The sequence below is a fragment of the Sorex fumeus genome, unplaced genomic scaffold (assembly GCF_029834395.1).
Source record: "Sorex fumeus unplaced genomic scaffold, SorFum_2.1 ptg000177l, whole genome shotgun sequence".
NCBI lineage: Eukaryota > Metazoa > Chordata > Mammalia > Eulipotyphla > Soricidae > Sorex > Sorex fumeus.
Window position 1 is genome coordinate 1534656 of NW_026606234.1, and position 21196 is coordinate 1555851.

Genomic DNA, 21196 nt, shown 5'->3' on the forward strand with positions numbered 1-21196 from the left:
CTGCCTCGGGTGCATCTGGTCAGCAGGAAGCTGAGTGCCCACAGGGCGCGTGGGGGCGGGCGTCTTCCAGGGCGGGACAGACTGGGTGTGTGTGTACGGGGAACCTTAGAGCCGTTTATTGGGTTACATGTGACTCGTGCGGTAGAGTAAACCTGGGGACAGCCGGCGCGGAGTCCATAAATACACGCTGCTCGGGCAGTGGGCGTCACCAGAGGTGGGTCTCTCGGATCTCGGCGATGATCTGGCCGGCTCCCTGTAGGGCCTGCGGGAGACAGGGACGGTGTTGGCGGAGTCCCTAGGCGTCTCCTGGGGAACAGGCCGCAGCCGGGGGAGGGGGGTCACCTTCAGCATGTCCGCAGCCTCCTTCCTGCGCTGGGCCATGTCCTCGGACTCGGTGAGCAGCTCGTCCAGCAGCGAGGCCTTGTACAGCTGCCCGACCAGCTCGCTCTGGAGTGTGTCCTTCACGTGGTTCACCAGGAAGTGCATGACCGCCTTGGGCACGCTGCGGGCACGGGGGCCGGGCTCGGTTGGGCTGGGCACGCGGACCCCCGCCGGCCCAGCTCGGCCCAGTCCACACTCACCTGTCCTGGATGTTCTTCCGTACGATGAGGAAATAGGACTTGATGAGCCGCTCAATCACCTCGCAGTCACGCTGCTCGCGGGCGGACAGCTTCCGGGCCACGGGGACAGGCTGGCAGGGGGACAGGCCGGCAGGGGGACAGGCCGCCCGGTGAGCGGAGCCGGGCACCCGGCCCCCCGCCCCCCTGCCAGGCCGACGCCTCACCACGTCCAGCAGGTTCACCGCGTGGCCCTTCTGCGGGCTGGCCGGCATGATGGGAAGCGGCTGCGACTTCTCCTCGGCCAGCAGCTCCTCGGCCTTGGACGTCTTCAGCATGCCTCGCCAGCTGCCGGCCGCGGGCTCCTGCACGGCGTCCCCAACTCCCCCGGCCCCCGGCGCCGCCTGGAAGAAGGGGGCCTGCGCTCGGTGCCTGGCAGCAGCCGGCAATCGGGAGAGCAGGCGGGCGGCCAGCCCCTCGCTCCGTCCTGGCCAGCGTGGCCCCTTCCTGTCCTGCCCAGCCTGTGGACACTCCCAGTGTCTGCACCACCAGAGGAGCCCAGGGCCGGGCCATGCCCGCCCCGCCACAGGGAAGCCAACACACAACGTGCAGAGCCTGGGCAAAGGGCCCCGACACCACAGTCTCACGTGGACAGACTCAGGCGGGCCACAAAGGGGCAGTGTGGCAGGAGGTGGGGGACACTGAGCCCGCGCCCCGCACGGCTGCATCTAGGGCCACCGTGCAGCGGGGAAGCCGAGGCAGACTGCCGTCGGGATGTCCGTGTGACGCTAAAAGCCGCTTAGCCAGAACGAAATTGTCCAGTGAAATCGCGAGCGAGTCCAGCAGAGCTAAGACCCGAGGGGCCCGTGACGGCGGCCGCGCCCCACGACAAGACCCGGGCAGGAGGGAGCGCGCCGCCACGCCCGGCCTTCCCGGAGGCGGCCAGGGACCAGCGGGGACAGCGGACGGGGAGAGGCGGACGACAGGACAGACACGGCCTGCGGGTTCAGGGAGAACCGCAGGGAGGACACTGACGTTCTGAAACAGACTCACATGTTTAGTCTCTCTCCTGCTGTCCTGAATTGACTGTTAAGAGACGGTTAAAACGTGCAGTTTAACAGCCTGGCGGGCGCGGGCGGGCCGCCTCGCCTCTGAGCATGCGCGTCCCCCGGGGCGCGTGCCGGCCGGCCGGCGGGTGGGCCAGCACCCAGAGTGGCGGGGCCCGTGGGAGCATGCAGGCGGCGGACGCACAACAGACCTTGCCGTTGGCCTCGGCAGAAGCAGCGGGGGAGGGCTCCTGGGGGGCGGGTGCCAGGGCGCCGGGAGCCTTAGAGGACTGGGGGCAGAAAACGCAGACAGTCACGCGGCCGGGCGCGTGCGCCACCACCGGGACGCTGGCTGCCTCGAGCTGCTCTATCTCCTACGGCGCGTCCTGGCTGGGCTGGAGCTCGGCGAGGCCCGCGCCCCCCACCCCCCGGCGACCCCCACGGCACGACCATCTGGAGCCCCGGGCCCTGGGGTCCCTGCTCACCTTGTCTCGCGACGCGGCTGAAGGCAGTTCCCTGGCCAGCCTGTTCCTCCTCTGCTCCTGCCAAACAGACAGTCAGGGCCTGGCCGCAGAAGCCACGGGCCAGCACCGCGCCCGGGCCTCGCCGGTCCCCTCAGGGCTGCTCCCGCGGCAGCACGAGCCACCACCCCGGGCAGAGAAGCGCCTCACGCTCAGCGGCATGGATGGGCGCGCTCAGCGCAGGGGCTGTCCGGGCAACACCCGTCTCAGCTGCGGAGCGCGGAGGGGCCGGGAGCTGGCGACCTTCAGGGTAAGCCACCGGCCGCGCCGAGCCCTTGTGCACCCCCCGTCCTCAGCTGGGCGGGTCTCGGCACCTCCCTCCCTGCGGCCTGGCACAGGCCTGACGCGCCCCGAGTTCCAGCGGGACAGTCCGCACCGAGGTGCACCGGGCTTCCTGCAGGAATGAGGCCAGAACCACTGCCCTGCACGGGGAAGACCCGGGGGTGACCCTGGAGGCCGGGACGTGGGGTGGACCAAGACGGAGCCTCCAGACCAGCCATCTGGGTGTCCAATGCAGCTTCAGCCACATGAGCTGCTTGCGTTCAGGCTTGGCTCTGCCAACACCCATCACTGGCCATCACCGGCCGCGGCAATGCCACCTTTCCTGCACTTGACCTCCCTGGGACAATGTCCTGCAGGTCCCCGTGGCCACGTTACCTCTATATTATTGTTCATCAGACCACAGGCGTCTGCGAAGTCGGGGTGCTTTGTGTTGATGTAAGCCAGCTCGATGGCCACCAAGTTATGGACCTGGAAAAATAAGCCCGGAATAACCAAACTCGGAACCACGCTCGGTGGCTGACGTGGCCCAGTGGGGATGCAGGGACCCACTCGGTGACTCCCGTAAGCGTTAAAGCTGGTGCGGGATGACACCAATGGCCCGAATGGCTGGAATATGCAGCCCAGCAGAGGGAAAGAGGTTTGGTGCCTTGTGCAGATCCAAGTTCCAAGTTCCAAGGCCTCGGCCCAGCTCCCTGGACACTCGAGGCAGCTGCTCTTCCCCCGCCAACGTCTCAGTGTTTACTTTTGGCTTTGGGGGCCACTCCAGTTCCACGCTCAGAAATTACTCTGCGCCAGGGGCCCAGCTGTCCACCAAGTCAGTCGAGCAGGCCGAGGTCAGGGCCAGTGGGGCATGGACAGCCCGTCCCCGTGCTGCTGCCCATGCCAGGCTCTCACTGTCAGGACCACTGAAGGCTGGCGGCAGAGGGAAGCTGCCGGACGCGGAGGTGCCCGAGGCCCCGCGTGCAGTGACGCATGACACCACCAGGGCAGCAGCCCCTGCCACATCCGGGCCTCGGGGACAGGGACGGGACCCGCTTCCTCCCGGACCCGCGGGCAGCGCCCGGACTGTCGGCCGGGGCCTCCCTCGCGGCCGAGCCCACTCACCATCTCGTTGGTGACCGGCAGCCGCTTGCGGAGGAGGCAGGTCACCACTTCCACGATGGCGTCGTGGAGTTTGGGGAAGCGCAGCAGCTCCTGGCGAGAGGCGGCGGCCGTCAGCGGACCCGACCCGCAGCCGCCGCCCGGCAGGCACCAGCCCCGCCGCCCCGCCCGGCGCCCGCGCGCACCTGGCCCCGCACCTGCGTGCTGTAGTTGCTGCAGTGCTGGATGATGCGCTGCATCTCCTCGTGCACCAGCTCCACGCAGCGCAGGCTCGGCTCCTCCAGCCGCTTGATCTGCCGCTTCACCAGCAGCTCGAAGGAGACCTCGGGCACGAAGAGCGCCGGCCGGGGGCCCTGCGGGAGGGCGGGCGGCTCGGCTCGGGGGGGCGGAGTCCGGCGGGGGCTGGCCGGGAAGCGCGCCCTGCACCCCCACCCCCGGCCCGCCGCCCACCCGAGCGGCTCTCACCGTGGCGTTCCTGATGGCCGTCAGGATGTCGATGGTGTTCAGGCCGCCCAGCGGGTCCACGGACTCCAAGGTCCGCCCAAAGGTCTCGTGGAAAATGTAGCAGATCCTGGCACCGCCACACCTGCAGGCGACAGCCTGTGTGACTGGGCGGGGCTGTGCGGGGGGGGGGGGGGGGGGGGGGGCAGGGAGAGGCAGGGAGGGGCGGCAGGGGCGGCAGGGAGATGGCCGTGAGGGCCGAGCCTGAGGCCCCGAGCTCTGTGCTCCCCAGGGCACCCTCAGGAGGCCCAGAGCAAACAAGCGTCCTTCCCGAAGGCGTCCGGCGTTGACTCGGGGAGGGTCCCCGAGACCCCTCCCCAGCACCACGTGGCTGACCTATCCCGAAGCCCCCGCAACCCATGTCCTCCTGTGCTGGTCGTGGAGGCTGCTCTACGCAGTCACACAGACACACACAATCACGTGCTCACATGCACTCGCACTGTCACGCACGCACACATTCATGGGCACACACGAGCACACACTCATGTGCACTCCCATGCAGACACGGGCACACGTATACACACAGGCAGTTACATAGGCACTTACACGTACACACGGACAGACACACGCCCACACACATGCGGACGTGTGCAGAGACACACGGGCACACACCAGACAGATACGCACACCTGCACATGCACGGAGGGGGCAGGGGCAGGGGGTCTCCCTGCACGAGTATTTGCTCAGTCCTGCCCGGCAGCCCAGGAGGTGGCTGGGAGGGCGGTCCTGGGACCTGGCCTGAGGCTCCGTGTGCAGGAGACCCAGCGGGCCTCCGCCCCGATGTGGCCGGGACCAAACTCCCTGCAGCACAGCTGGCGCACAGAGACCGTCTAGCGGCAAGCGAGGGAGACGTGGCCGGGCAGAGGCGCCCAGAGGCACAGGGAGAAACATGGAGGGTGCCCGGTCGGGAGCGAGCAGGGAAGGCACGAAGGCGGCCTGCTCACGCGCCCCCCGCCCCCGAGTCGTTACACGTCGCAGCCCCAGAAAACCAAACGGCGAGGTTCTCCTAAATGCTTCCGCGCTCGAATGTTGTTTGTAGGGTCGAAGACAGTGTGACTTGCCCTGCGCACAGCTGACCCGGGTCTGACCCCCGTCCCTCGGGTGCCCCACGCCCCACCAGACTGATCTGAGCTCAGAGCCGGGGGAACGCCCAGGAGCAGCAGCCGGGGGGGGGGGGGGGGTGGGGGGCGGGCGCGGCCCACTCACAGCTCCGACGTCTCGATGTACTTGGCCGTCCCCTCGATGGTGTTGCAGTACTCCGTGGCGAACTTGGTGATGAGCTGGAGCAGGGTGGCGCTCTTGTCGTCCACCGGCTCGCCGTAGCTGTTCAGGAGCGACTGGTACTGGGCGGCCAGGACGTTGATCCTGGTCTTCAGCTCGGGCAGGCAGTCGCGGATGTGGTGCATCAGCAGCCTGGGGACGGGGCGGCTCAGCGCGCGCAGGGACGGCCGGGCCCGGGCTCGGCACACCCTCCTGCCGCCCACCGGCCGGGGACAGGAACAGGCGGAAACAATCGCGCCCACCGGGAACCAGCGGGAGGCCCACGGGAAACCCCTCAGGCTCTGCGCTGACCGCAGGAGAGTAGAAACCCTCGGCCCAGTCGCGGCCGCCTCCACTGTCACCCAAACCAGCCTCGTCGGGCCCCACGTCCATCAACCCTCCTTCCTGCCTTGTTGCTTTTGAGCCCTTGGGCCATGCCCAGCGGTGCCCAGGGACCGCACGTGGCGTCGGGATGAACGCCAGGTCGGCCACATGCAGGACCCACGCCCTCCCCGTCTCCATCCTGCAGTCGCTCTGGTCCCGGCCTTCCGCGTTTCAAGGGGACAAGACGAAAGGACGAGGGGCTTCCCCCCCCCCCAGGGCAGCCGCTGCCTGTGGTGCTTCTGCCAGGGCCCGGTCAGGGAGGACCGTCCTTGCACCTCGCCGCGAGGGGACACGGGACATCACCTGCTCGCCGGGTCTCCCTGCAGACCGCGGGAGAGGCCGCTCACCTGTTCAGAGTGCGGGCGAGGTACTTGGTCCCGTTCCTGGTGGCCAGGGACGGGTACTTCTTCTGCAGGAACGCGTACTCGTCACGGATCGAGTCCGTGACACTCTTCTTATTGTTGATGTCCAGCTGGCTCCTGCGGCCGACAACACACGGGGCAGCTGAGGGACCCGCATCCGCCACACGCCCCTGGTACCGGTGGGGACTGGGCACTCCCTCAGCTCAGGCCGGGGGCTGCAGAGACGGCGGACAAGGTCACTGCATGTGGCCACAGTGGCCCTGCCCATGGCGGCGCCAAGACGACCACCTGCACGCCACAGCTGGGCCGGCAGAGAGGGGCGGCCAGCAGTGAGCACCGTCCACTGCCCTGGGAGAGGCCTGGCCCTGCTTTCTGGGGCTCACACCTGCAGTGCTCAGAAGTCACTGCTGGCAGGACTTGGGCAGCCAAGGGGGTGCTGGGGGAGCCCAGGGTGGGCAAGGCCAACGCTCTCCTGCAATCCAACCGCTCCAGCCACGAGCACATGGTTATCTAGCAGAGAAAATTCTAGAAGGGCCCAGAAGGGGCTCCAAAGAGCCCCACGCGTACCCGGGGCATCCCCCCCACCCCGCTGACCTGTTGACGACCCCGATGATGCCCAGCTTGACTGGGATGACCCTTCCCATCAGCACGTCCATGGCGTCCGTGCCCGCGTCCATGAGGTCGAGCTTGGTGATCACAGCCAGGGTCCTGCGGCCTGCAACACGGGCACAAGGGGACGGACGGGTGTGAAGCACGGACCAGGGCCACGCTTGGCCCAACCGCGTCCTTAGCCCCACCAGACCCCCAAACGGTCACTCCCCCGCACTGCCAGACGCCCCCCAATCATGTCTGAACCTCACGCTTGACTTTCGAGACCGTCACATGTGCTCCTGTCCTCTCGAAACACTGAACAGGTCTCAACTCGACTTTTCCTACCAACAGTTTCGTGAGACCGACAACTGCGGACCGTCTGGCACAAGACCCAGAGACGGAGGGTCCATCCTTGACCTCTCCCTGGCCCTGACTTCCTGCGTGCTCACAAACGTCCTTCACGGCCTCGACTTTTCGAAGTTCCTGGTGCTAAGTTCCTCAAAAGCTCAAAACTACAGCAGAAGGGCCGGGGCTGGGGGCCTGCAGTGAAGCAGGTGCACCCTGGGTGGACACTGGCCTGGGTCCTATCCCCAAGGCCACAGAAGACAAAATGTGTGTGTGTGTGTGTGTGTGTGTGTGTGTGTGTGAGAGCGTGTGCATGTGATGTGGGCATGTGTGTGCATACAGGTGTATAAATAAACACGTATGTACTGTGACTAACGCAACCGTCTCTGACTGCCTTTTCATACCAACTTAATTCCTCAATACGGAAGCAAGCTGTGACCCCGGCAGTCATCTCTGCCGGACGTGGGCACCCTGCCCCAGGGGTGCCCTGCCTCCCGCCAGCTCTGCTCAGCCCCGCCCAGCCCTGCCCTGCGGGCACACAGTGGCCTGAAGCAGGCGCAAACCTGGGCATTCCCACGGCTACTCAGGACGCTGCCCCCGGCTGAGTCCCTTGCCCATGTGTGAGCGGACACGTCCACGCCGCAAGGCCGAGACTCCCGGGCAAATGACCCTCTCCAGAGCCGCCGACCCGAGCGAGACACTGACCCCAGGACACGGGAGGACTCGGCGCTGGCCAGCCTGGAAGTCCTGCCCCGCCCCCACTCACCGTCCGGGTCCACCTCCCTGGAGATCTTCAGCGCCTCGGAGGTGGCCATGTCCGTGTTGGCGGCCGTGACGGCGAGGATGATGGAGTTGGGGTTGCTGATGAAGCGGAGAATGAGCTCCCGGATCTGCAGCTCGATGTCCTTGGGCTGGTCCCCCACGGGCACCTGAGGGCGACACGCGAGCTCGACCCCCGGGCCACGGGGGGAGGGGATGGGGTGGGGGGTGGACGGACACTACCCAGGGCCGAGGGACCGGGAAGGGACGAGTGGTCTGTGCAATGGCCCCCACGTGTGGCCCAGACACCGGAACTCGCGTGAGCCGCTTGGTCCTCGCCCAGGCAGCGAAGGCCAATGCCAATACTCGGGGGCAGCAGGGGCGGACGGGGGGCAGGAGGCGGTCAGGCCCGGCAAGGGGCTGGGCTGGGCCAGGCTCATCCGAGGCATCGGGGAGGCCCCACGCCGACAGCCAGGGACAGAGCTGGAGGAAGGTGGGGCAGACACTGGCCCGGGGAGGAGCCAGCTAAGTGCTCCCGGCAGTGCTCCCAGGGCGGTACTGGGCAGAGCCGCTGAGGATGGGGCCACCACGAGGGCAGTGGGCAGCGGTGGCTGGCACGGCTCTGGGGTCCCAGTGTGGACCGCCCCGAGGTGCCCACCTTGGTCATTCCGGGCAAGTCCACGAGTGTCAGGTTGACGACGTTGGGTGAGAAGATCTTCAGGTGGATGGGCTCGGGGCTCACGCCCTAGGGTTCGAATCAGACACATGAGGCACCGACCGACCGGCATCCGGCAGCTCTGAGCACGCAGGAGCCGCAAGTGTGGCCCCTATCAGCCACCACACAGGAGCACCCCACCGTGAGTGGGCGCCGACACCGAGTCCGGGGAGTCACACCCGGCCCCCGTGCCGTCCGCTGAGACGGGGCACTGACAGCCCTGGGAGACCGGCCACGGCCGTGCGGGTCCCCACTGGCCTTTCCCTGCATGGGCACAAGGCATCAGCACAGACACTAGGAAGCGAGTGCGCGCGGGCGCCCGGCCCAGTCCCAACCCGGTCCCATGAGTCCCGGCGCAGTCGCGTGGCTCAAAGCCCGTCTCAGGCCGACGGGGTTCACTGTGTGGGGCAGACGCTCCCGGCTACTCGGAGCTACCTACCTTATTATTCCCCGAAATCCTTTCCGTTTCATTTTCGATTTCTTGTCGAATCTCATCGAAATCTGTATAAAGCTGAAGACCACAGACGCCGGGTCAGCGCGTCAGCGTGAGGGAGAGTCGCCGGGTCAGGCCCGACGGACGGCCACCCCGTGGACGGCTGCTCCCCGCCCGGCCGTTACCTTGTTCTTGGTGTGGAGAAACTTCCCCCATTCTTCCGCCTCGACCCCTGGAAGAGGAGAAACGGGGTGAGCGTGAGAAGGGGACTCGGAGGGGACACTGCGGTCGGCCCGGTCGCATCAGGTCCGGGACAGTCCAGGGGCCGCAGGAGGAGCCCCGAGCACCCCGGGCACAGAAGCGGGGCGGGAGCAAGTGCACGGGCACAGGGAGGAGCCGAGACCCGGCGATGGACAGCAGGGCTGAGGGGCAGCGAGGGGGGGGGGTCTGTGCGGCGAGGCCTCCCCTCAGCACCTGGGCCTGGCCTGGCCCGTCCTGTCTCGGGCGGGAGCCCAGCCCCCTCCCCCAGACTCCTGGTGCCTCTGGAGGGCAGGAAGGGCCTGGGCGGAGAGTGCTGGGGAGGGTGGGACGCAGGCACAGCCATGTCCAGCCAGCGGGGGGGACAGTCCCGGCATCTCGGGATCAGGGTAGGGAGAACAGAAGCAGCCCCGAGCACCCGCACGCAGCTGTCTGAGCCAGAGGGCCCGTTCTTTCACGCCCGTGCGTTTCTGCGCCCCACTTGCTCGGGGCCCCCACCGGCAGGCCTGGAGCTGGGACTGAGCGAGCCGTGCCCAAGACGAGTGCCCACGGCCCGGGAGGAACAGGAGCCCTGGCCCAGCCCCTCCTGCCGGAAGGGCCAGCCAGCGTGGGAGACCACCCGGCGGCACCGGCAAGGCACTCAGAGCAAACGGCCGGCCAGGCCCCACCCCGAGCCCGCCCGCCAGGCCAGGAGCAGGGCGCGGCACGGAGAAGCGGGGCGGCCGAGAAGCGGAGGGCACAGCGGGGGCAGGAGGCATGCGGCCGGGCCCGCGGGGAGACCTTTGCTGGGGTGTCTTGCGTTTTTCCAGGCGGCAGGGTCTGCGTTGAGAGAGACAGCACAGAAGGAGAGTTCAGAGCCCGCCCGCACCCGGCCACAGAGACCCCCAGAGCGCACGGGCCCGGCCGGCCATGGGGGGACGGGGACCCAGGGAAGGGAGCAGCCCCACATGATCTTGCTGTCCAGTGACCGAGTGACTCGGGCCCGCCCGGGAGCACCTGCCTCACACGGGGGAGTCCTGGGTGTCCCCCCCCCCCCACCCCCCTCCCCCTGCGAATAGCCACCAGGCCCCTGGGTGTGGCCCTGGAGATCCCCAAGCAGCCGGGAGACACAGACACGCCTCCTGGGCCTCTGGGTCGCAGGAGCTTCCAGAAGTTCCTTTCACGACGAGTGACGTGGGTTCAGCTCCCTCGGCACTCTGCCTGGGGTCCGAGGGTCGCTGGCTGCTGGGCCCCAGGGTCATGGAGCTCCGGGTCCGAGCTACACTGCCCAGTCTGTGACTCTGCTTTGGGGAGACCGTGCCCGGGCAAAAGGGACAGGCCGGCAGGATGGGGCAGCTGCCAACTGCTCTGGGCAGGCGCCTCGCGGGCCGGAGCACCAGGGTGACGGCAAGCGGACCAAGTGCCCGGGCCAGGAGCCCCAGCTGGGGAAGGCACGTGGAGGAACTAAGCTTAGGAACCACAGGCAGAGCCAGACCGGGGCCCTGGCATGGCAAGACTGGACCAAACCCGGCGGCCCAGGCCAGCCCCAGAGACATGGGACGGCGGACACAGCAGACAGGCCCCGACTGTGACCGACCGCCTCCCTCAGCCACAGGAGGGGCTGCAGGGAAGAGCCTCCCACTCAGCCTGCCCCAGTGCCCAGGGGTGAGTCGGCGCGCAGAGAGCCCCGGGCAGGGACTCGGCGTGGAGCCCCGCCCAGGGAGCCGCGGGGGAGGCCTGGCCCCGGTGAGATCCCTCCATCCGGGGCTGGACGGGGCAGGTCAGGGCAGTGAGGCAGACCCGATGCCCCCCGCGCAGGAGCAGCTCCCAAAGCCCCAACAGACACCCAGACCACAGACGCTCCAACAGCCGTCCCAGCCCTGGGGTCAGGGCCAGGCCAGGGGACAGCGCCCTCTGGCAGGAAGGCCTGGCCTCGCCACTGAGCGCCAGGGAGTCACGCGCAGGGACAAGCCACCAACGGCATGGGAGCCGCTCCAACGGGCAGCTGCTGTCTCTAGCTCACTGCCCGCACGGCCGTGCCCGCACTGACCACTCGCACACTGACCACTCCTGCACTGACCGCTCCTGCACATTGACCACTCCCACACACTGACCACTCCCGCACACTGACCGCTCCTGCGCACTGACCACTCCTACACTGACCACTCCCACACTGACCACTCCCACAGTGACCACTCCTGTCCTGACCACTCAAACACTAACCGCTCCTGCTCACTGATTGCTTGCACACTGACCGCTTGCACACTGACTGCTCCCACACACTGACCATTCCCGCACACTGACCGCTCCTGCACTGACCGCTCCCGCACCCCGGCCTCTGAGGGGAGGGTCTGCGCAGGGAGCACGTCCTGGGCAAGCAAGGGCAGACGACAGGGGCAGAGCCGCCCCGACTCGACCCCGAGCCCGAGAGAAGAGCGGAAGCTGCCCCGGCCCGGGCGGCCCCGCTGGACGCACCGTTGTCCTCGCCGGCCGTCTTGCGCTGGTCCTCGGGCGCCACATGCACCAGCTGCAGGATGAGGGGCCTCCGGGTGACGATGCCGGTGCCCCGCGGAAGCAGGTCCCGGCCCACCAGGCTCTCCAGCACCGAGCTCTTCCCGCTGCTCTGGAACGGAAGGACACGGTCAGCAGCCCCAGGGAGCCTCGGCCGGCCGGGGAGAAACCCCGAGCGGGAGAGACGCCCCATGGCCGGCCGTCGGCACCTGCGCAGAGCCGCACACTCACCCACAGGGCCGCCCTGGGCCTCCGCAGGCAGCAAGCAGGGACCGCTGGCCGCCCCAGGCGGGAGCCCTCTGTCCACCCCACATGGGGACCCTCTGTCCACCCCACACAGGGACCCACTGTCCACCCTCAGAGACCTGCTGTCCACGCCAAGCAGGCAGAACTGTCCATCCCACACAGCGACCTGCTGTCCACAGGCCAGCGTCCCTGGGGTGTGCTCGGGCCCAGCACACCCTCTCGCTGCCCTGCCCCCGCACGCGGCAATGCCCACCAGGCCCGGGGGACCTCACTCGGCCTCGAGCTGGACTGGGGCCCCTGCCCACACACCCACTGCCCGCTTCACGGGGCTGCTCTGAGGCTTTCTGGGCCCGGCGTTTTCTGAATCGAAAAGTGGCAGGATGCAACCGCCGACAAAACTCTGGTGCACACGCAAAGAGCACGTGGGAGGAGAGAGAGGAGGAAGATGAGCCGGCTCTAACCCGTCAACACGGGGGGCGCCGGGGCGTAGAGGGCGAGGCACGGAGGGCGGGCACCTGCCTTCCTGCCGGGTCCCTGAGCGCCGCTGGGTGCGCCTCAAGCCCCCCGATCCCCGGGACAAACTCGGGGTCTCTGATACGACGGGGGCGACACTGCCGAGAGGACAGGCACGGGGGAGGACGGTCCGGCCCGGCCCCATCAGCACAGCGGCGCTCTGCAGGGGACAGACCGGCCCCCCCGTGCGCGAACAAGCCAGGAAGACCAGAAGGTTTAAGCGGCTCCGAGAAAGAAGAAAACCGGAGACGGACCCTTCCAGAAAGTGACGGCAGTCGGGCAGGCAGGAAGGGGCAGACCCAGAAATAAACACAGCCGGGGACACCTAATCTAGACCGCGGGCAGCCAGCCGGCAGGAAGCGCCGGACAGAGCCGGAACCCAGGACGGCAGAAAACAACCCGCCCCGCCCCCGGGGCCAGACTCGATGGTGGCGGCTGACCGGCAGCACACGCTTCCTAGGGAACTCGGGTGCCTGGGAAGCCGCACACGCCTGGCACACGCCAGCACCCTCCCGCCGCCGAGCTACCCTGGGGAGCTCAGGCCGCTGGCACTGCTGCAGAGCACAGCCCTGAGCTGTGGTGACAGCCGGACGCGCTCTCCTCAGCCCCACCCCTGCGGCCCGCAGAGCACAGGCCCTGGCCGGGGGGGTTTCCGCATGCTCTGGCCCCGGGGGTCTGTCTGGCGTCCCTGAAGAGTGGGGAGGAAGCCCCTTCGTCAGCACCCTGCACGGGGCAAGGGGTGCCGGGCGCAGGGAGGGCTCAGGAAGAGCCGCCACCAGCCAGGCGCAGGGGGAAGTGCCACCCTGCTCGCCCCTGCACTCACCCCTGCACAGAGGACTCTCCACTCACCCCAACCCTGAGTGCCCCACTCACCCCTGCAGATACCCCCTACTCACACCTGCAAATGCCCCCTTACTCACCCCTGCACAGAGAACCCCCCCTTACCACTGCAGACACCCTCCATTCACCCCTGTGCAGAGCCCCACTACCCCCTCCACAGACACTGCCTCACCCCTGCAGAGTCCCCAATCACCCCTGCAGAGTCCCCCCCACTCACCCCTGCAGAGTCCCCCACTCACCCCTGCAAAGTCCTCATTCACCCCTGCAGAGACTGCTCCTTACCACTGCCAGAGACCCTCACTCACCCCTGCAGAGACCCTCCATTTACCCCTGCAGATACCCCCTACTCACACCTGCAAATGCCCCCTTACTCACCCCTGCACAGAGACCCCCCCCTTAAAACTGCAGAAACCCTCCACTCACCCCTGCAGAGACCCTTCACTCACACCTGTGCAAAGAGTCCCACTACCCCCTCCACAGACACTGCCTCACCCCTGCAGAGTCCCCCCACTCACCCCTGCAGTCCTCAGTCACCCCTGAAGAGTCCCCCACTCATCCCTGCACTGTCCTCAATCACCCCTGCAGAGTCCTCAATCACCCCTGCAGAGTCCCCCTCACTCACCCCTGAAGTCCCCCACTCACCCCTGCAGAGTCCCCAATCACCCCTGCAGAGTCCCCCTCACTTACCCCTGCAGAGTCCCCCTCACTCACCCATGCAGAGTCCCCTCACTCACCCCTGCAGAGTCCCCCCACTCACCCCTGCAGAGTCCCCTCACTCACCCCTACAGAGTCCCCCCACTCACCCCTGCAGAGTCCTCAGTCACCCCTGAAGAGTCCCCCACTCATCCCTGCACTGTCCTCAATCACCCCTGCAGAGTCCTCAATCACCCCTGCAGAGTCCCCCTCACTCACCCCTGAAGTCCCCCCACTCACCCCTGCAGAGTCCCCACTCACCCCTGCAGAGTCCCCCCACTCACCCCTGCAGAGTCCCTCTTACCCCTGCAGAGTCCCCCTCACTCACCCCTGCAGAGTCCCCCTCACTCACCCCTGCAGAGTCCCCTCACTCACCCCTGCAGTCCCCCCACTCACCCCTGCCGAGTCCCCTCACTCACCCCTGCAGAGTCCCCCCACTCACCCCTGCAGAGTCCCTCCACTCACCCCTGTAGAGTCCCTCTCACTCACCCCTGCAGAGTCCCCTCACTCACCCCTGCAGAGTCCCCCCACTCACCCCTGCAGAGTCCCCTCACTCACCCCTACAGAGTCCCCCCACTCACCCCTGCAGAGTCCTCAGTCACCCCAGAAGAGTCCCCCACTCATCCCTGCACTGTCCTCAATCACCCCTGCAGAGTCCTCAATCACCCCTGCAGAGTCCCCCTCACTCACCCCTGAAGTCCCCCACTCACCCCTGCAGAGTCCCTCTTACTCACCCCTGCAGAGTCCCCCTCACTCACCCCTGCAGTCCCCTCACTCACCCCTGCAGAGTCCCCCCACTCACCCCTGCAGAGTCCCCTCACTCACCCCTGCAGAGTCCCCCCACTCACCCCTGCAGAGTCCCCTCACTCACCCCTGTAGAGTCCCTCTCACTCACCCCTGCAGAGTTCCCCTCACTCACCCCTGCAGAGTCCCCCTCACTCACCCCTGCAGAGTCCCCCCACTCACCCCGCCTGTGGCCCTCCACGCCTCCTCACTCCCCGGCCCTAAGCTCACAGCCATCGGATGGCCCGGGGCGCCTTCCACCGGGCAGGTGGGCCTAGAGGGAGCTTAGGGTTTGTGGAGAGAGCGGTTCAAGCAGCTTCTCGTAGATACTGTTACTGCAGACAACTTCAGGGGTTACCTTTCTATCCTACGTGTTCTGGGAAACTACAAAGAGATGAGGAAACCATTTTAGAGGCCGGGGTGGTGGTACAGTGGGCACTTGCCTTGAGCTATGGGCATGATGTATTCATGTGCAGGGTGAGCTGTGTGCAGAGGTGAGCCGTTTGTACAGGGATGAAATATGTGCAGGGGTGAGCCACGTGCGGAATAAGCTGTGCGCATGGTTTATTGGCTTATTCGTGTGCAGGGGTGAGCCGTGTGCATGAGCTGCACCACCACGTTTAATGCCACACTGTGAGCACTGGGGTCGGTGGCCCGGGCTGTGAGCACTGAGCGGTGCCCGCAGAGCCCGACCTGTGGTGAGGCTCACCTCCTTCCCGTCTTCCTGCTCCTGCACCCCCCGAGGACAGGGAGGAGCCGCATCTGACCAGACCAGACCAGACGGGGTGGCCAGCACGACTCCGGCAGAACCAACTCCAGACGCCACGAAGGCCGGGGTGGGCTATTAGGGAAACGACCGCTTAAGGAAGCCCAGGGTCAGCCGGGGCTGCCAGGAGCTGACCAAGACCCCCGAGGTCCTCAGTGCCGCGCGTGACCTCACGGTTGCCTCCGTGCTTTCCACTTTTCAAGCTCCCGAATCAGCGAGTATGCCTGGCCCCGCCCGGTCTCGGGGGACCCACTCATGGGGAGCGTGAAGGGCTGGGCACCACGGCAGAAGCTGCTGAAGACACGACTCACCAGAAAAATACCAACCAGGCCGCTGTGGCGGGGTCCTTGCTCAGGGCTGGCTGAGGCCTGGGGGCCCTCAGGAGTCAGGCCCAGAATCCCCGGAGGACCCAGCAACTCTGCCCTAAAGAGCTGGGCGGCGGCCCCCTGTGCCCCGGGAGCGGGCAGACCCCGGGCTGAGTGCCGGGAGGGCCCGTCGGTGCTGCAGCACTGCGGAAGGAGCTCCGGACAGACATGGGACAGACCCCGCGGGGCCCAGGGTTGGCGAGGGGCACACGCCCTTTCCCAGAAACGGGGGATTCAAGAATGATCTAGCATTTCCAGCCCCACGGCAAGGAGACCGGCGAGGAGGTGCAGGGATGGGGCCCTCACCACACCCAGCCACGGCACCCACCAGCCGCCAGCCCGGAAGTGAACACGCACGCGCCCAGGAGCCCGGCAGAGCAAGGCCCATCTCTCCCACCCTCAAGGGCCCAGAGCCCAACATGGCACGCAGCCGGGGCGCGGGCAGGACCCCACACCAGAGCTGGAGGCACCGAAACAGCCAGATGGGGAGGTGGGGGTCACAGGAGCCACCACAGGTGTGGCTGTGAGAAGTAAGAGAAATGCGGAATGTCGGGCGTGAGCCCGCAGCCCACCAACATGCATGTCTGCGGCAGCGAGCTGTCGGGAGCTGTGTGCGAGGGTGATCTGTGTGTGCAGGGGTGAGTTGTGTGCAGGAGTAGTAAGCTGCGTGTGCAGGGGTGAGCTGTGTGTGCGCGTGGGTGAGGTGTATGCAAAGTGAGCTGTGTGCAGGGGTGAGGTGTGTGCAGGTGAGTCGTTCGTGCAGGTGAGTGGTGTGTGCAGGGGTGAGCTGTGTGTGCAAGGGTGAGGTATGTGCAGGGGTGAGCTGTGTGTGGGGTGAGCTGTGCGTGCAGTGAGGTGCGTGTTAGCAGGGGTGAGGTATGTGTGCAGGCGAGTCGTGTGTGGAGCTGAGCCATTTGTGCAGGGTGAGCTGTGTGCAGGGGTGAGGTGTGTGTGCAGGTGAGTTGTTTGTGCAGGGTGAGCTGCGTGTGCAAGTGAGCCGTTTGTGCAGGGGTGAGCTGTGTGCATGATTTATTCGAGTGAGGGGTGTGCACAGGTGTGTGCAGGGGTGAGCTATGTGTGGAGGGATGAACTGTGTGCAGGGTGGGGTGAGCTTGTGTACACAGGGAGGTGCATGCAGGGGTGATCTGTGTGTACCGGGGTGAGCGAGCTATTGGCATGATTTATTTGTGTGCAGGGGTGAGCTGTATGCATGATTTATTCATATGCAGGGGTGAGCTGTGCGTGCAGGTGAGCCGTTTGTGCAGGGGTGAGGTGTGTGCATGATTTATTCGTGTGCAGGGGTGAGGTGTGTGTGGAGGGATGAGCTGTGTGCAGGGTGGAGTGAGTGTGGGCTGAGTGTGGGGTGAGCTTGTGTACACAGGGAGGTGCATGCAGGGATGACCTGTGTGTGCCGGGGTGAGCTATGGGCATGATTTATTCGTGTGCAGGGTGAGCTGTGTGCAGAGGTGAGCCGTTTGTACAGGGATGAAATATGTGCAGGGGTGAGCTGCGTGTGCAGGGGTGAGCTGTGGGCGCAGCGAGGTGTGTGCAGGGTGAGCTGCGTGCAGGGGTGAGCTGCATGTGAAGAGGTGAGCTGTGCGCACGGTTTACTCGTGTGCAGGGGTGAGCCGTGTGCATGAGCTGCACCACCACGTTTAATGCCACACTGTGACAGCTGTGAGCACTGGGGTCGGTGGCCCGGGCTGTGAGCACTGAGCGGTGCCCGCAGAGCCCGACCTGTGGTGAGGCTCACCTCCTTCCCGTCTTCCTGCTCCTGCACCCCCCGAGGACAGGGAGGAGCCGCATCTGACTAGACCAGACCAGACGGGGTGGCCAGCACGACTCCGGCAGAACCAACTCCAGACGCCACGAAGGCCGGGGTGGGCTATTAGGGAAATGACCGCTTAAGGAAGCCCAGGGTCAGCAGGGGCTGCCAGGAGCTGACCAAGACCCCCGGGGTCCTCAGTGCCGCGCGACCTCACGGTTGCCTCCGTGCTTTCCACTTTTCAAGCTTCTGAGTCACCGAGTGTGCCTGGCCTGCCCGGTCTCGGGGGACCCACTCATGGGGAATCCCTGGGGAGCGTGAAGGGCTGGGCACCACGGCAGAAGCTGCTGAAGGCACGACTGTGTGCGTGTGTGTGTGTTTGTGCGTGTGTGCGTGCAGGTGCCCTGGGACATGCCGTGTGGGGACACGGGGTCAGGCCCAACCGCGAAAGCAGGGCAGCCCCCTTTGCTCCAGGGGCTCCGTAGTGGGGGTCCCTGCGGGCAGCCCATGCTCCAGCCCGTGCCCTGTGCGGCCCCGACACGCGCCAGCACATGGGGATATGAAGAGACGGTTTCTGTCCTGGCCAAGTCTTCAGCGTCTCGGCTGATCGGGGCGGCACTGAGGCCTGTGTCCAGGGCAGCGCCAGGCGCAGGACACGCGGCCAGCACGGCAAAGCCCCTGAGTGCGCTGGAGAGCACTGTGCTGAGAGAACTGAGTCGGAGGGAGACTGCTTGGGAACGGCGGGCCGAAGGCAGCAGAGACGGCAGAAAGCTGAGCACGGGGCTGGGGGGGCTCGCTGGGGAGAGTCGCAGGACCCCTGAGCGTAACACACCAACACTGGACACCCTCCGACTGTGACCGTGGGTGTCAGCACACGCCGCCCGGCTCCCTAACCGCTCCGGAGCGGGCACGGAGAAGCCCCTGACGCAAACACCCCCCACCCACCACCCCGAGACCTCCCCGAAGCTCCTGGCCCGGTGCTTCACGACAGAACCTTCTAGACCGAGCGAGCCACAATCACCCTTCCAGAGCACTGACAGCTCAAGTCAAACCCCAGCCGGCCCAGAGGCAGGGCAGGGGCAGCGGCCCCCAGCCCCCAGGGTGACCCGCCCGGCCGGCCACACTCCGCGGCAGCAGCCCCAGGTCCGGCCCGGGTCCGACCGCTCGCAGGGCCAAGGCTCGAGCGGCCCGCGGAGGGGGCCGGGCCGCGGGGCCGCAGGGGGCGAGGGTCGTCTCCAGGCCCGAGGCTGGCGGGGCCGGGGACGCCGCGGGGGCCGGTCCAGGGCCCCAGGGACGCAGGCGCGGGGCCGGGGCTGGGCGCGAGCTGGGCGGGTGGGGAGCCCCCGGCCCAGCCCGGGAGGCCGGAGCGCGCGGGGCGAGGGGAGGGGGCGACGCGCTCCGGGGCCCGCACCCGGCAACGCGCCCGCAGGGGCACCCGCACCCGGACCCGCACCTGCGCCGCCGCCTCGCGGGCGCCCCCCTCCGGCGGCCGGGCCGGGGCGAGCCCGGGGCGGGTGGGGGGGGGTTCGCGGCCCGCGTCCCCCAGGTGCCCTTGGCAGCCCCGGCCCGGCCCGGCCGCCCCGCCCCGCCCCGCCCCGGCCCGGCCCGGCCCGCCCCGCCGCCCCGGCCCGCCCCGGCTCGGCCCGGCCCGGCCCGGCCCAGCCCGGCCCAGCCCGCCCGGCCGCCGCCGCCGCCGCCGGGGGTCCCGCCGAGGGCCGGCGCCCGCGCTCACCTGCGTGCCCACCACCACGATCTGCGGCAGCTGGATGATGTCGGCGCCCACCGTGTTGAACACGTCCTGCAGCTTGTTGATGACCGGGATGAGCGCCTCCATGGTGCCGACCCCGCCCGCCCGCCGCAATGAATGGGGGCGGCCCGCGCGCCGCGCCCGCCCCGCCGCCGCCGCCGCCCATTGGCCCGCGCGCTCCCGGCAGCCCCCGCGCGCCGCGCCGCCCGCCGGGACTTGGAGTCCGGGCGCCGCCCCGGCCGGGGATGCTGCGGGCGGCGCGCGGCCTGCCGGGAGATGTAGTCCGGGTCGGCGCCCCGGCTGGGGATGGTCCGGGCGGCGCACACCCTGCCGGGAGATGTAGTCCCGGCCGGTGCCCCGGGTTCCCGGGGCCGGGCCGGGAGCGGTGACCGCCGGCCGGGCGGGAGGCCGCGTCCTCGGGGTCCCCGGGTCCAGCGGGGCCCAGCGGGCGTGAGAGCGGCGGCCTCGCTGCCTGGGGCCGCGCCCTGCCCTGCAGTCAGCAGCAGACAGACAGTGAAGGTGCGGGCCGGGGGGGGGGGGGGGCTGCCCCGAGCCCCACCCGCAGGCGCCCGGGCTCCGTCCGGGGGCCCCGGGGTGCAGCGGCCCAGGGTCCCGCACGCCCGCGGCCGCGCCCGCGTGATCCGGTCACCCGACGTGTGCGCTGGCCGCTTCCGTGGGGTCATAGACCGTCCCGCGTGGGAACCTCAGAGCCTGAAGGGGCCCGAGTCAGATGCTCGGTCAGACCCGGCACCAGGCAGGCAAATCCCTGCACAACCCTGCCCGGCTCTGCGCAGCCCTGCCCAGCCCTGCCCGGCCCAGCCCGGCCCTGCCCGGCCCTGCCCGGCCCTGCACAACCCTGCCCGGCCCCCAGTGGCAGAGCCTGGGTCCGAGGGAAGGGCCGGGCTGCAGAGCGGCTGAGGGGGCGGGGGAGCAGGGGGGGTGTCTGAGCTTTCCCAAGCGTAAGCAGGGTCCTGCCTGCAGTGTCGCTGGGAGCAGAGGGTCTGCTTGGAAATTCAGAGGGTCTTCTGGGCAGGAGGAGGACACTGTCACAGGCTGCAGGTGGATGCTGTCCCAGCCTGTCAGAAAGCCCCTCCCAGCCGCCCAGGCACTCAAGGTTAGGGTGTAGCCCAGGTAAGAGTGTAGCCGAGGTTAGGGAGTACCCAGGTTGGGTGTAGCCGAGGTTGGGATGTAGCCAGGTTAGGATGTAGCCACCCTAGGGTGTAGCCATCTCACTCCCAAGTCACGGAAATGGAACTCCGCCTGCCCAGCCCTGTCCAGAGAGGACTTAACCCGCGGGGAGCCCCCGGGCCTGGGCAGCTGGGCTCAGCACCACTGTCTGCTCCGGGTCACAGCTCCACGGCTGGCCTGGACCTCGCACTTTGCTTGCACTTTCCACGTCTACCACGGGATGGGCCAGGGAATGTTGGAGCTAAGACCGCCCCCACTCCCCCAGAGGGAGGAAGAGGAGGAGGAGGAGGAGGAGGAGGAGGAGGAGAGGGGAGGAGAGGAGTGAAGGAGAGGGTGGGATAAAGGGGGAAAGGAAGTGGGGGAGGAGAGGAGAGGGAAGGGAAAAGGGGCGAGGAGGAGGGGAGGGGAGGGGAGGGAGTAAGGAGGGAGGGTTGGGCTTCAGCTGGGGGTGGCCCAAGGGCGGTGACCAAGGTGGTGTCCTGGTCACAGGTGCCCCCTCCCAGTCCTCTCCCCTCTGACCACCCACAGTGGGCTCGGGGGCAGGTGGAGGGGTGCAGGACCCGGAGCGGAGGAAGGGCAGGGGGCCTGTCCCCATCCATAGCTGGGGCCTGGCTTGGGCCGTGGCTCAGTAATAGGGGCGTGGGGGGCCCTGGGGTTCAGCAGGCAACCGGGAAGGCTGGTCCTC

The 21196-nt window shown here is 67.8% G+C and overlaps 2 protein-coding genes across 13 annotated transcripts in view; one reads left to right on the plus strand and one right to left on the minus strand.

Moving 5' to 3' along the window:
* Window positions 1-21196, plus strand: part of PKP2 (plakophilin 2) — a 219915-nt gene that overhangs the window by 29786 nt on the left and 168933 nt on the right. The window lies entirely within an intron of this gene.
* DNM1L (dynamin 1 like) lies at window positions 19-19465 on the minus strand. Of its 12 annotated transcripts, none has more exons than XM_056107789.1 (21): window positions 19309-19465; window positions 11570-11717; window positions 9896-9934; window positions 9043-9089; window positions 8864-8935; window positions 8368-8454; window positions 7717-7879; window positions 6609-6729; window positions 6000-6131; window positions 5215-5421; window positions 3973-4093; window positions 3693-3860; window positions 3511-3600; window positions 2782-2874; window positions 2089-2139; window positions 1816-1893; window positions 1611-1643; window positions 785-961; window positions 582-691; window positions 343-502; window positions 19-262 (listed from the first exon to the last, which is right to left on the minus strand). In XM_056107789.1, the coding sequence occupies exons 1-21, from the start codon at window positions 19408-19410 to the stop codon at window positions 206-208; spliced, it is 2256 nt and encodes a 751-aa protein (XP_055963764.1). In that variant the 5' UTR covers window positions 19411-19465; the 3' UTR covers window positions 19-205. The 12 variants fall into 12 exon arrangements, with proteins under 12 accessions (XP_055963764.1, XP_055963763.1, XP_055963767.1 ...); XM_056107788.1 differs by having other exon boundaries at window positions 20-262; window positions 2089-2145; XM_056107790.1 differs by having other exon boundaries at window positions 26-262; window positions 2089-2145; window positions 3705-3860.

What these genes read in the sequence shown, in the direction of transcription:
- DNM1L (XM_056107788.1), bottom strand. Translation starts at nt 19,410, where the DNA reads ATGGAGGCGCTCATCCCGGTCATCAACAAGCTGCAGGACGTGTTCAAC. An exon ending in TGATGAACAATAATATAGAG is followed by an intron (nt 2,146 to 2,781) that starts GTAACGTGGCCA and finishes TCTGTTTGGCAG; the next exon opens with GAGCAGAGGAGGAACAGGCT. An exon ending in CGGAAGAACATCCAGGACAG is followed by an intron (nt 503 to 581) that starts GTGAGTGTGGAC and finishes CCGTGCCCGCAG; the next exon opens with CGTGCCCAAGGCGGTCATGC.